This window comes from Excalfactoria chinensis, chromosome 8 (assembly GCF_039878825.1).
Source record: "Excalfactoria chinensis isolate bCotChi1 chromosome 8, bCotChi1.hap2, whole genome shotgun sequence".
Classification (NCBI taxonomy): Eukaryota; Metazoa; Chordata; class Aves; order Galliformes; family Phasianidae; genus Excalfactoria; species Excalfactoria chinensis.
The window spans coordinates 314,512-329,623 of NC_092832.1; the positions used below are offsets into that span (position 1 = coordinate 314,512).

At 47.3% G+C, this 15,112-nt stretch overlaps 1 protein-coding gene across 5 annotated transcripts in view; it reads left to right on the forward strand.

Annotated features, from left to right (window-relative positions):
* Positions 1–2,111: 2,111 nt before the first annotated feature.
* Positions 2,112–15,112, forward strand: part of HMCN1 (hemicentin 1) — a 183,331-nt gene continuing 170,330 nt past the window's right edge. For all 5 annotated transcript variants that reach the window (XR_011904486.1, XM_072343169.1, XM_072343164.1 and 2 more), the window contains exon 1: positions 2,112–2,593. Coding sequence is in view for 4 of the 5 variants with exons in the window: in XM_072343169.1 (XP_072199270.1) it covers positions 2,311–2,593 (283 nt within the window). In the remaining variant the exon portion in view is untranslated. The remainder of the gene's footprint in view (positions 2,594–15,112) is intronic.

Below are 15,112 nucleotides of genomic sequence, written 5' to 3' on the forward strand. Positions count from 1 at the left end.
AAAGGAGTTAAATTCCTGAGTGCTTTGTTCCACCTCACCTTATGCACACTTATTCTGGACAATTTTTAGCTGCTTACCATGTGCAAGATCTTTGCTCACAAAGAGATAGTGCGTCAGTGTAGGGGGAAGGAATTCGAAAATTGTGTTCAGATCTTTTGCACTGCTACATTCTTATGCACGACCAAACAGTGTAAACAAAATACCGAATTCCAGCCTCACATCAGGCACGAAAATACTGTTTAAGTACACTGGAAATGTTCAAAGCTAAGAACCAAGCACCACAGGCATCCACAACAGCAGTGCGCACAAGGGGACATGCAGGAGCCGAGCTACTGTCCCTGTGGCAGACCAGGGTGCACAGAGTCTGTCTGTCTGTCTGTCACGCCTCACCCAGGGCCTGCACCCAACCCCTTGTGCCCAAGCACTCTGGTCACAGTGCACTGCCATGATGCAGCCTAAACCTGGCCTGCATGCTGCCAAGGTCTGGGCCACCAGGCAGAGGAGGACACAGTGATTTTCTTCTGTAGGCGGCAGCTTGGTGAGCTATGGAAATCGTGTCATTGGAGAAGAAAAAAAGGAAAATTTCTCTCACTGTAGGGCATTCTTCCTGCAAATTTTAAAGGCCTGCTGTGAATAATGGTGTCAGAGCTTCCAAGTCTCAAGAATATAGTGGAAAGTGCTAGGCAACTAAAATAAATAGCAGTTTCCACCAATACAAAAGTGAAGTTTATTGTTCTTCATGCTGTACTTTAAAACTCATGCTAAATGACATCTTTTTAGAGATACAGCACTATGTGTCGAAGGGTTAATTTTTCATAGAGACGCCGTCTCAGTTTGTCCTAGACTGTTAACTTCAAAATGAGAAATAATTTAAGACAGAAGAACACAAAAGCTTTCTTTATCAGGAAAAATGTTAACAGGAATTCATCTTCAAAAAGGACTGAGTGAAATCTTTATGTCACTGCTGCCGGTCCCTAGGATGTTCAAAATACATATTCCTACTTTATGGGTCAGATGAATTTCTGCTCACAAGATTTGTGAATATGCTCACAAACCTGGTCTGAGTTTATTTGTTAGCAGAGCTGCAGATGAGATGAGTTTTCCATGGCTTGGGGTTTTATTATGAATGCTTTGCACAGCTCCAGTTCTGTGCTTTCTTCTCATGACATCAGTGCTGAAGGGGAGAAAGAATGTAAACATCTGTTTTTTATAATTCAATTCCAGGCTTAAAACTTGATTGGGATAAGCAACATTTCAACATGATTAATTTTCCAGTCACAGTATGATGGTCTGAGTGTGCAGTTTTAGCAGCAGTTTAAGGATTAGAGCAAAGGGGAGCTAACGAGATAAATCCCACTGCATTGCCTGACGTTCCCCACCACACCAAACATAGTAGGAAGCCACCTGCCTTGCTCCATGAAGGCCAGATGTCCCTCCTGCACTTTGTGCTGCCCACAGCCTGATGGGCTAGGGTGGCCACAGAGAGCTGGGTCGTGGCACTTGCTCACATGGTGCTGGGCTGCCACGGAGGAGCAGATTTTCTGGAGAACGTTATGTGCCTACTGGGACAAGGCTGCATCTTCAAACAACTAAACAGCTCTGAAAAACCTGGCCTTAATTTGCCTTTCTGCTGGCCAGCTGCACTGCACTACTTGCTTGCTTTCCTTTGTGTCCAGCCCAGTGGGTACCTGGAGCACCCATGTCCTGGGGTCTGTGCTGCCCTATTCACTCATTACTTCAACACGGCTTCCGTACAGCAGGGGAAGGTGCTGCCTCGGAGGGACCACGAGGTCCAGGTGCCAGGCAGCATCTGTGGAAACATGGCAGCAGCAAGAGGTGAGTGCATGGAAAAGAACTTCCAGTCTCACGTTGAGGCGTCCATACTTCATCTATATGTTCTTCCACATGCCTCGGGCAGGGGCTGGGGCACCTCGGCCGCCCATGCCCCTCCCGCAGATGCAGGCATAGGCCAAGCCCGGAGGGCAGCGTGCCGCCCCGACCACCTCGCTCCAGCAGGAGCCCTCCGGCACTGCTGACGGCAGCTCCGCGACAGACGCTGAGGCGAGGGCCGAGGCAGCATCGGGCCGGGAGGCGGGGCCGGGTGCCGCCGCAGCCGGAGCTCCCAAGGCGGCCGCCTCACTCCGACGTCGCACCCCGCGGCATAACGGCGGCCCGGCCTTCTCCCTCGGGGCGGTGCTGCCCCAGCCCTACCCGATAAAAGAAAGGCGGAGCGGGGCCACCGCGGCGCGCAGACAAAAGCTGCAGCGCTTTTTGTGCTCCGCGCTAAGCGGAGCCCCTTCCCGGCGGATCATGGTTCTCAGCCGGGCGCAGGGCGCGGGGCCGGGCGCAATGCTGCTGCTGCTGCTGCTGTTGCTGCTCCTGCTGCTCGCCCTGGGCTCGCGCGCTGCGCCGGATTCCGGCGCCGAGGCGGTCCCGGAGGGAGCCACGCTGGCCTTCGTGTTCGATGTGACCGGCTCCATGTACGACGACCTGGTGCAAGTCATCGAGGGGGCGTCAAAGATCCTGGAGACGTCGCTGAAGCGACCCAAGAGGCCGCTTTATAACTTCGCCCTGGTGCCCTTCCACGACCCAGGTACGGGTCGGTCGCCGGCTCCTCGCGGCTGGAGTGGCTCCGGGAGCGCGGGAGGGTCCGCGGGCGGTTCCTAGGTACGGCCCCGGAGCCGGAACGCTCCCCGAGCAGCCCCGGGGTCGGCTGGGGCGGCTCAGGGCACCGACCCCTCGTGGCGAGCATCTGCAACGGTGGGGCACCCTCGGGGCTCTCGAGTTCCTTTCTGTGGGAGTACGGCCGTGAACTTATACACCATGGTGGCACTTGTTTCCGAGTGCGTGCGGCCCTTGTTCACACGCGGCAGCATACACCAAAGCGGCCCAACAGCAGGCGGGGGCTGTAGGGCTGGTTGTGGCACTGCCCCGTCCCACCCGTTGCCATCCCCTCCTCTGCCCGGGCTGCCCGCCCCGTCCCGTGCCGAACGCCCGCGGTGGTGCGCGGAGGAAGGCGGAGTGCCCCGGCCTGGTGGCGGTGCTGCGCTCGCAAACGCCCTTTTTCCTTTGAGAAAGTTCATCAAAGAAAGGGGGGTGAGAAGGCCCCTGAAAGTAACCTTTCTGGTTCTGGTTTCCATGGTATTTCTCAGAATATGATATTGCAGACAGGAAGTTTTTGAGAGTTCTGTGCAGGAATGTCATCAAATGAAAACAGATGCCCTTGTGCCCTGAGCTGCAGATGCTTCTGCTTGCTAAATATTTGATTGCTATTGTTAAATACATTTTAAACTAGTTATGTGGAAGACTGAAGTAAACTTGTCTTTGCAGACTTTGCTGTTTTGCTATCTACACCTTACTGCTGTTTGAAAGAGGTGTATTTAAACTTTTGTCTTACTTTATGAAAATGGTTTCTGTATGTCTTTCATAGTAGGAAGCAGCCCAGCCTAGTAGCTTGAATTCTATGGTTGTTTTGGCAGTTCAGAATGCTGGTAGTCTGGTATCTTAGATCTGCTGATGACCAAATCTAGGTTCTTCAGTAGGAACTGAAGGACATGCTGTTGTGACCACTTCTTCAACATTATTTATGGACCTATAGGGAAGTAACTTTTCTCAAAAATCTCCATCAGAAGCTGCTTTATCTTCCTGGAGTGTGACATTACAAAAATGCTGTGTGTTGGTGCTGTGTAGTGATGTGCCAATGCACTGTGATGGTCTGTGGAAGTAGATTTAAATGTAGTGTTGTGATTGCTGCAGTGATGTACAGCTTGAATGGTGGTGTTTAGATAAAGATATAATTGACAAATTTATTTTTGTTGACCTGAAGCTTTTGGCACAGAGCAAGACTGTGGCCCATCTGCAATGGATTTCACACTTGAGCAGTCATATACATGATATGCTGAGAGCTCCCTTTTGGAAAATCCTTTTGGTTTTTGACTCTCCTTTGTGTGCCAGTATGAGCAACCAATGGCAGCATAACAAGAATTTTTCTGTTGTGTTTTTTCAGTGCCTAAACACAATCACAGAAGTTTAGTAGATAGTGAGAAGGGCTGTTTTCAAAAGAAATTTCTTCCATTTAATAGGAAAAAAGTGAAAAAGTACCTCCCGAAGTAAAGGAAGTTGGCATGGGGAAATTTTGTATTCGAACTAAAGCTTAAGGTCAGTGAATGCTTTTGTAGTTGTATGTCGTTAGTCCTGATCTCCTGCTTACTCCCATTGTATCTTGTGGATAAGGGACTGGATTGAGTCTGCCTTCATTCAGCTCTTCTTTTTTTCTTTTATACCATTAAGAGATTTTGGAATGGGAAATAAACCCAAGAGGACACTTTCATCCCTAGCACTTTTCTGTAAAGCCAATGGAATTAACCCACTAATAACTTTGTGATTTAACCAAGCATTCTTCTAGGGTGAGTGACTAGTTTAAAAACCAAAGTCCAGTACTTTATTTTAATTTCAAGTTAAATGAGGGGAGTGGGATTGCTTTATCACAGAACACAATAGCATACACTTATATATATATATACTTAACATTTTTGGCCAACCCACTCTTGTTAGTATAGTTGTTCTAAAGGGTTAGTCAGAACTTACATATCTCTTTCTTTGGAATATTAACATACAGGAGTACTCGGACTCTCCAGCTTCAAGGTTTCAGCACTTTTGGAGACCTATACTAAGCTGCCAGCGTTTGTTGTGCATAGGAATGTACACACTGTAATATTTAATGCATGAGCTTGAGTATTCCTTGGAATGTAACTGTGCTCACTGTACTGTAACAGTGGTTATCAATGTCATGGGCTTCTGAGTGAGCTTGATGCTTTTGATGTTGTAGGTACAGCATGTATCTGCAGATCTGACCTAAGCATCTCCTGGCCTTTCTTTGTACAAACTGGATAGTGACGAACAGGAAGAGAGAAAGTAGAAAATAGAGGAGCAGAGCATAGGCTTTCTCTTGTATGCACACTTCTGCCATGGAATGGATGTATGTGGGTGGTGGTGAGCAAGCTCCTCTGACTGCAACCTCTAGTTCAGTTCTAAAGCTCTGCTCAGCTGAAATATTGTTTTTTCTCCTCAACTTGTGTGGCTGAGACCCTGTGCCAGCTGGCATTTTGGTGTTCTACATTTCTAGGTGAGCAATATCACCACCACTTTAGAACTGAACTGGTCTCCAGAGGTTCTCCAGCACTGTGAGAGTGGGGCTTGTGACAGGGCCTGGCAACAGCAGGTGGCTTTGAGAGTTCCTGGATCATTTATTCCCTTCTCACCTTGGGAGCTGAGAGACTGGTAGGCTCGCTGCGGCTTTGCTTGTCTGTGGGCTGCAACTCTGCCTTGCGATGCTTGCTGGGTCTCCTTGCCTTCTTCAGCAGGTGAAACTGTTGGAAAGCTGTCTAGTACCTGAACTAGCACAGTCGGTGGGTTGGCAAGGAGGAATAAACTGATTACTGATGAGGTTCCTGCAGGCAAATGTTTTGTGAGTGTTTGCTGGGTGCTTGGTAAAATTCTTATATGACACAGAGACATTGCCTCTATTTTCTTTGATAAGAGTAAGTTTGGGGCAAAAAAAGCGATTCTCTCCGCTGCATTCAAGGTCTTTCTACTCTGACAGTTAAATAGGTTTCATACTCAACGAATCACAAGTAAAGAAGTGGACTGGTTAACAAGTCTGTGGTGTGATGGCTCTAGTGGTAATGCCCAGTACAGCTAGTCAAGGTGATGTGACTGATCTTCTGGAGAGGTGTTATTGAGTGGCCTCAGAAGGTTCTGAAAAGCTCATGGTTGTTCTTTATTTTATTTTATTTACTTTGGACCTTCTCAAATATATAATGACAGAAATAATGCCTGTGCTTCCAAGCTTTAAATTTTTCACTCTGCTGATTTAGGAGAAGCAGTGCAAATGTACAGTTGTTCAGTGCTGTCTTGGTATGTCTGAAGACCAGTGATAACTGTAACTGGGCAAAATTGTAGAATCACAGAATCACAGAATGACCTGGGTTGGGAGGGACCTCAAGGATCATGAAGTTCCAACCCCCCTGCCAGTCAGGGCCACCAAACTTCCACGTTTACTAGATCAGGTTGTCCAGGGAGTCATGGAATATCCTGACTTGGAAGGGGTCTGCTAGAATCATGGAGTCCAACTAACTGATTAAGAATTACTGTTATTGCTTATTTTACCACTGATGTTTTCAGTGGCAAATATTTTTCCTTTAAGGCTCTAATCCCATTTCTTTGTTATTGTTACTGCTTCCAGGTTTTATGGTTGCTCTCATCAGCAGATTGACAATATCATACAGTCAAACAACTGAGTCATTGAGGATAATATCTAAAGCACCTACCAGTATTTCTTCCATTTCTGAGATCCTGTGATAATTGTGAGCATGTGTGTTGTCATTACTGTTACTTAATGTTGTCACTGTGGTATTGCTAAAATTAATTAGCAGTGGAGATTTTCCTCATCTTTTGAGAAGATTTATCACTAAAAGTGTGGTTGTATGGTTTATATGTAGATGAAACAGAAGACAGTATTGCCTGTGCCAGAAGCTCCTAAATCTGAGATTACTGGAATGTGGTGACATCACCCAAGAACTTATTAGCGCATCACTTAAAAAATAATTGTTTGGTTTCAACTCTGTCCAGCTTTATAGGTATGCACAATGGTAACTTTTCTTCCCAAATCTCAAATCCTTTTTTGCAAGAGCAGTGATTTTTATCCCTGTTTTTGCTGGAAGATGCAGTGGAGATCTTATCTTCTGTTTTGCATTATGAATTATTTGTCATGTTGTATCTGAAATAGCTGCATGCTGGACTTGCACAGAAGTGACTTGTTCTGTTTTGCTTTGCTGTCTCCAGCTCCAGGTGGTGACAATAACTGTAAAGTTCTGTAGCTCATTAGTAACACATCCCAGTGTTATTCTGTACCAATAATTATCTCTGACATAGAGGCTTGCTGTTTGGAAGATAGGCCTGTTCTCTGTAGCTTCTGGAATCTACATAGAACATGCCTTCTCCAGAGGCAGTACTTCCTATATTGTGTATATTCCTGATTTACAGCCTTTTGACTTGTGTTCTCTTGCTTCCTCTGCTTTCTCCCTTCTGGCTTCAACTCAAAGTGACAGCGGTTGGTGCTTACATACTACGTCATATATAGAATCTGGATTAATCTTGTTGGTGTCAGTGATTGCTGGGCAGCAGGCAACAACTGTGGGTGCTGATGGAAGCAGCATGGTATAGGACCCTAACAAATTTCTGATATGAACAGCTGCTGAATTGGTTTATATGCTCATAAATCAAATTTATAATAACTTTTAAGAAGAAGAGATTTGGTGTTGATTTTCCATGCTTTTAAACTACGAGTAAAGTTGTTTGCATCTCTGCTCAAGCTGGATACAGCCTTTCTTTCTCATCTGGAGACAACAGTTGTTTTCTGAGATTGCACAGACATTAAATGAATAAGGGGGCATAAGCATTATATACCTCTGTGTCACTGTGACTGAGGCCATAATATTAACTGTAAGGTGAATCTTCAGTGGTATGTGTAGATGAATAATGACACAGGCCTGGGAGTCATAGGTGAATGCCTTCATTGAAAAGAGGAACTGGAATTCTCAGAAGAAGAAGGACCAAAAAAGTCACCTGAGAGGCTGTGATTCCCAGTCCAACTTGTGATTCTTCATCACGTGGCAGCACAAGCTCAATTTGAAGCAGGCACAGGACATGTCCTGATGGCTTCTGGACACCCTGTCTTGTGTGATGAGGAATGGGGGTGTGTGTTTGCTGCAGCAGGAGCAGTGCCATCTGCAGCTGGAGAGGCAGAGGGGGTGTAGCTGGATCCCACTGGCTGCTACAAGCAACACTGAGCTTCTCCCAGCTGCCAGCAGAGTGGGTTTGCACTGAACTGGCTTTAAGTGCCTATGACATTCTTCATCCTGCTGTACAAGCTGATAGCAGCCTTGAAGCTGTTCTGACACTGCTATGTGATCCTTTTCTAACCTGTACTCTGTGTGCGTGTGTTTCAGAGCAGATTTAGCTCAGTTCTTGAGGTTCTTTGTCCTCTGGAAGCAGGAATAGGCTACTTGGAGAGATTACAAGGAAGTTACTAAGGTATGCAGGGGGGAAGTTAGAAAGGCAAAAGCCTGACATGAATTTAGATTGACCAATACAGTAAAAGAGAATAAAAAATCCTTTTACAAATGTATCAATGGTAAGAGGAGAACCAAGGAAAATGTCCAACCCTTACTTGATGTGGTGGGGAAATGTGGCCACTGAGGATAAGGAGAAGGCTGAGGTCCTCAACATCTTCTTTACATCTGCCTTTACTAGGCTGACCAGTTATCCTCAAGGCACTTTACACCCTGATCTGAAAGTCTGGGATGGAATGCAAAATACACTCCCATTGATTCAGTTGGAGACAGTTAAAGAGTTCCTCCTCCATCTGGACTGCCACACATCCATGGGATGGGCTCCACCTTCAGGTGCTGAGGGAGCTGGTGAGAGTGATTGCCGAGCTGCTGTCTGCCATCAGAGCGCTTGGTCCCAGCAGGTTGGAGGCTTGCTGATGTGACTCCAATCTAGAAGAAGTGCTCTAAGGAGGATCCGGGGAACTACAGGCCTTTCAGCCTGACCTCAGTGCCAGGGAAAGTTATGGAACAAATCATCTTGGGCGAATCACACGGCATGTGCATGGCATCCAGGTGATCAGATCCAGCCAGCATGGGTTCATGAAGGGCAGGTCATGCTTGACCAACCTCATTTCCTTCTACGACTGGGTTATCAGACTAGGTGATGAGTGTAGTCTACTTGGACTTCAACAAAGCCTTTGACCCTATCTCTCACAGTATTCTCCTGGGGAAACTGACTGCCTGTGGCCTGGACATGTATACCCTCCTTTGGGTAAGGAACTGGCTAGAGGCCATGCCTAATGGGTAGTGGTTAATGGACTTAAGTCCAGCTGGCAACCCTGTTACGAGTGGTATCCCTCAGGAGTTGATACTGGGGCCCATCTTGTTTAGTATCTTCATTGATTGATGACCTAAGTGAGGGAATGGAGTGTACCCTCAGGAATTTTGCAGATCACACCAAGTTAGGAGGTGGTGTTGATCTGCCTGAGGGTTGGGGGGCCCCTTCAGGGGGATTTAGATAGGCTGGATTGCTGGGCTGAGGTGAATGGGATGAGGTTCAACAAGGCCAAGTGCCAGGTCGTACACTTCATCCACAATAACCCCATGCAGTGCTACAGGCTTGGGGTTGAGTGGCTGGATGACTGTGAAGAGGAAAGGGACCTGGGGGTGTTGGTCAAACATGAGCCGGTGGTATGCCCAGGTGGCGAACAGGGCCAGTGGCATCCTAGCCTATGTAAGAAATAGTGTTACCGGTAGGAGCAGAGAGGTAATCGTCCCCCTGTACTCAGCACTGATGAGGCTGCATCTTGAGTACTGTGTTCAGTTTTGGGCTCCTCACTACAAGAAAGACATCAAGGCTCTGGAACATGTCCAGAGAAGGGCAACAAAACTTGTGAGGGGTCTGGAGTACAAGTCTTATGAGGAGCGGCTCAGGGAGCTGGGATTGTTTAGCCTGGAGAAGAGGAGGCTCAGGGGAGACCTCATTGCACTTTACAACTTCCTGAAGGAAGGTTGTGATGTGGAGGAGCTTGGCCTTTTCTCCCAGGCAACAAACAGGGCTTGAGGAAATGGTCACAAGTTGTATCAGGTGAGGTTTAGACTGGCCATAAGAAGGAACTTTTTCTCTCAGAGAGTGGTCAGGTGCTGGAATGGCTGCCCAGGGAGGTGGTGGAGTCACCATCACTGGCAGTGTTCAAGAGGTGTCTGAATGAGGAGATACGAGACATGGTTTAGTGGCTTGTTGTAGCTTTGGTAATGGGAGGATGGTTGGACTAGATGATCTTGTAGGTCCTTTCCAACCTTGTGATTCTATGATTCTATGATCTGGGTAAGCTGGATTCATGAGTATGGGAAAAGAACTTTCCAGAATGACCTTCATTTAGATAATGGATTTTTAATGTGGCCTGAAGAATGCCAGGAGGGACCCTGAATCCAAGAATGATGAAAGCCCTCGATACCAGTTAGCGTGTCTTTTCCAGTCATTGATTTGATTCCTGGCATACACTGCATCGATGCTGGTTTTGAGGGAGATGTGTGCATCAGAAAAATATTGGGAACATGTGTACTTCAGTTTGGGAATGGCAAAACATGATCTCTGTTAAAAGAGACTGATGGTGTGTTACTTAGTTTTCTCACCATGCCTTGACAACCAACAATTCTGTTAGAAGAAATAGGATGCTTTGGGCTGACTGCTACATATGCTTTCTTTACCACTGCCAGTGTGAATAGCTTCTACCCCTTTATTGCATTGTTAAATATAACTCAGTTTTTGTAACCTAGTCAGTGTTCAGAGTCTCTGTGTTATGTGTGCTGCTTTTAATAAACACAATTTATTAGATTTTTCAGTTTTGCCTATTGTAAGACCATGCTGTGCCATTGTTATTGGGCAGACTTGAGGCCCACGCTTTGCTTTCTACACTTTTGTGTAGAGGTAATTGCAGTGCTTTGTTTGGAGGTGGGATCAGAGTGGTTTTGGTCATGCATATTCCCTTGTGGCAGTTGTTGAACTTCTCTTGTTTCTTACAGAAGAACATGTGCAAACTGTTCTTTGGTAACAATAGGTCTGAGCTGTGGTTTCCATGCTGTCCTTCCAGAGGACAGGCGCAGTGCCTTGGTGTTCCTGATGTTCTGTAATGAGACCATGTTACATCAAGCTGTGTGGAGCCATCCGGTGAGCAGGCGTCGTGTGCTTTCACTGACTGCAGAGGGAGCCGGTGAGTTCAGCTGAAGCTCCTGAGTTCAGAAAGTGTCATACGACTGCATAATTGTTTGATTGAGAAGGACCTTTAAAGGTCTGTATTCTGAGTCTGCTGCAGTGAACAGGAACATATGATCTCCTTCTATAACTAGGTGATCTGCCTAGTGGATGAGGGAAGGGCTGCTTATGTAGTCTGCCAAGACCTTTGACACTGTCTCCCATAGTGCAGAAGCTGCAACCCATGGCTTGGACAGGTGCACTCTTCACTGGGTGAGGAACTGGCTGGAGGGCTGGGCCCAGAGAGTGGTGGTGAATGGAGTGACATCCAGCTGGCAACCAGTCACAAGTGGTGGTCCCCAGGGGGTTGGTACTGGGGCCTGTGATGTTTAGTATCTTTGTGATCTGAACGAGGGTAATGAGTATGCTTTCAGTAAAACTGCAAATGACACAGAGCTGGGAGGAAATGCTGATCTGCCTGAGGGTAGGAAGACTCTACAGGGGGATCTGGACAAGCTGGATCAGTGGGCTGAGGCCAGTGGGATGAAGTTCAACAAGACTAAGTGTCGAGTCCTACACTTTGGTCATAACAGCTACATGCATTGCTACAGGATTGGGGAAGACGGGCTGGAAAGCTGTGTGGTGGAAAAGATTAGTTGACAGCTGACTGAACAAGAGCCTGCAGTGTGCCCTGGTGGCTAAGAAGGCCACTGTCATCATGGCTTTTATCTGAAACAGTGTAGTCCACAGGACTAGGGAAGTGATTGTACCTCTGCACTGGTGAAACCTGCACCTTGAGTGCTATGTTCAGTTTCAGGCCTCTCACTACAAAGAAAGATATTGAGGCCCTGGGGCGTGTGCAGAGAAGGGCAACAAAGCTGCTGAGGAGTCTGGAGAACTAAGCCTTGTTGGGGAGTGGCTGAGGGAGCTGGGATTGTTTAGTCTGGAGGAGTCTCAGGGGAGCCTTCATATCTCTCTACAGTGACCTGAAGGGAGGTTGTGATGAGGTGGGAACTGGCACTCTTCTCAGGAATCACAGTATTGTAGGGGTTGGAAGGGACCTCTAGAGATCATCGAGTCCAAACCCCTGCCAAAGCAGGCTCCCTACACCACATTGCACAGGTAGGCGTCCAGGCGGGTCTTGAATATCTCCAGAGAAGGAGACTTCACCACCTCCCTGGGCAGCCTGTTCCAGTGCTCCGTCACCCTCACTGTAAAGAAGTTCTTGTGCACATTCGTGCGGAACTTCCAATGCTGAAGTTTCAGCCCATTTCCCCTAGTCCTGTCCCCACGCACTACTGAAAAGAGACCAGCCTCGCCACTATGGCTCCCACACCTCAGGTATTTATAAACCTGGATCAAGTCCCCTCTCAGCCTTCTTTTCTCAAGGCTAAACAGACCCAGTTCCCTAAGTCTTTCCTCATAGGGGAGATGCTCCAGGCCCTTCACCATCTTTGTGGCCCTCCGCTGGACTCTTTCCAAGAGATCCCTGTCTTTTTTGTACTGCGGAGCCCAGAACTGGACACAGTATTCCAGATGAGGCCTCACCAGGGCAGAGTAGAGGGGGAGGATCACCTCCCTTGACCTGCTGGACACGCTCTTTTTAATGCACCCCAGAATGCCATTGGCCTTTTTGGCTACAAGGGCACACTGCTGACTCATGGCCAACCTGTCGTCCACCAGGATGCCCAGGTCCCTCTCCGCAGAGCTCCTCTCCAGCAGGTCTTCCCCCAGCCTGTACTGGTGCATGCAATTATTTCTTCCTAGGTGCAGGACTCTACACTTGCTTTTGTTCAGCCTCATCCAGTTTCTTACTGCCCAGCTCTCCAGCCTGTCCAGGTCTCGCTGAATGACAGCACAGCCTTCAGGCGTGTCAGCCAATCCTCCCAACTTCGTGTCATCAGCAAACTTGCTGAGGGTGGCCACTATCTCCTCAAGGTCGCTGATGAAGATGTTGAACAAGACCGAACCCACCACAGACCCCTGGGGGACACCGCTAATTACAGGCCTCCAGCTGGACACCGCACCGCCAACGGCAACCGTCTGCACTCTGCCAGTCAGCCAATTCTTGATCTACTTCAGCGTCCACTCATCTATCCCATACTTCCTCAGCTTTGTTATAAGGATGTCATGGGGGACAGTATCAAAAGCCTTACTGAATTCAAGGTAGACTACATCTACCGCTCTCTCCCTGTCCACCCAGTAAGAAGAGATAAATACTTCACCCCAGGAAGAGTGGTGAAGTATTGGAGCACGCTGCCCATGGAAATGATGGAGTCACCACCCCTGGCAATTTTCAAGAAGAGAGTGGATGTGATACTGAGTGACATAGTTTAGTGGGTGTGGTGGGTTGAATTTTGGACTAGTCTATCTTAGTGTCCTTTTCCAATCTTAATGATTCTATCATCTACAGCTAGATTAGGTTCTTCAGAGCCTTGTCCAGGCTGATCTTGAATATCTTCAGGGATGGGTCATCTACCACCTCTCTGGACAACCTGTTCTAGTGCTGCGGAAGCACTGACTAGAATTATGTGTTAGGAATGAATTCAAGTGGGGGGCTCTCTGCTTGCTGCCACATTACATGCGGGTGTGCCACGATGAGTGCAATCCACATTAGGGAATGCGTGTGGTCCACTGTGGTGTCTTTGCTGGTTCTGCTTTGGGCTACACATTGCAATCCTTGGGGTGAAGATGGCTGTGGATGGGCACTAAAGTGTTGCCATCATCTCAGATTTTTTTTTTTTAATTACTTTTCTCCATTTTTTTTTATTTTTTTTTTTTCCTCCTACTTTCACTTCTTGTAGGGAAGTTCTACTCTCACTAAGGCAGAACCACCATGCTTGCTGATGAGCCTTGTGTGGTAAAGCACTTTGAGCTAACTCTGCATGGTGCTGAGGAAGTTCCGGCATGGACCCAGGGTCTTGGTGAGATGGCTCTGCAGAGCAGTACAAGTACCGCTCATTACAGCATGGCTTGTTGGAGTGCCTCGCTCACCCTGCCCCAGGCTGTCAGCAGCTCTACACCTGGGTGCTGGCTCAGCAACTTTTTGTGCAAATGGGAGTAGTGCTGGCAGACTGGGACCAATAGGATCTGTGGGGATGAGCCACAGATGGGGGGTTGCAATGTGTATTGTTAGCATGTATGACAAGAGTAAACAGGCCATGTGTACTCATGAGCTACTTAACTAGCTTTTTGTTTGTCCCACGTCCTTTTCCATGGATTTCCTCTGGCATCCCTCTGGCAGGAACACTGTGCACTGTTTTCCAGCTTGGCTCAAGTTGTATCCCTTTTCCTAAAATGTACTTAACCACAGATTTTAGTCTGCAAAGCATTACTGGTAAAATATGTGTATTTGAAAGTGAGATGTTCCCAAACACCAAGCCAACAAGCTGCATACATCACATGCAGTGAAAGTTAATTGACAGTGTTGAATTTATTTTCAATAGCATATTCCTATTTAATCTCTTGTAGCAGCCTCATCTGCTCACTTTAGAACAGTGGCAGCGTGCTCTCAGTAAATGCACAAGTTGGTGTGGTATTTGGTGTGAGAAAGCAGGCATGTGTTTAGAGAAGGTGTATAATGTAATGGGTCTTCCAAAGTAAGCTTGGAGGTGTGAGCATTGAGCAAGTAGGCAAGTAGTGTAAACACTGCTCCTTGGTGGTGTCCGCATGAGCTGGCTGTTGGGGCAGGCGGCTGGCTCCTTGTGATGCCTGCTGTAGAGCTGAAATTCAGAGGGAGCAAGCTTTATCTTGATATTTCTGTGTTCCTTGTGGTGCTTCCTTGCTCTGCTGTTTTTCCAGCTTTAAAAGACAATTTTTTGCAGCTTGGCATAAAGTAGAGCCAAATTCTTAATATCGGCTTTATACCTCTGGAAGAAATTACAGTCAGCAGTGCTCTTCAGACACCACGTTGGCACACAGCTGGATGTAACAGAAGGCAGAATGGGACCCCAGATTTTTGAACTGGAAAATCCCTGCTGAAGTGCAGTGAGTGGGGGTGGGTTTGTGTAATTAAATGGAAGTGAAGGAATGCCTTGTGTGGCTGCAGCCCTGGCTAAACGTCTGTTATGTTCGCTCTGGACAGCAGCCCATAGGTTACTGCTGGATCTCTGCCATCTTGTTGAAATTACATTCATAGCCTGAGGGGGAAGCAGGAAGCCATTGTAATTTTCATGCTGCGGACACTGGTGTATTTTCATAAGCCGAGGTTAAATGTCTCTGGGGATGCTAAGTATCACTGAACCATTTCCTGAGTTCTCTTAAGCTGCACAATGGTATGTCCAAGTCTGCTTTCCAAAGGATGGAG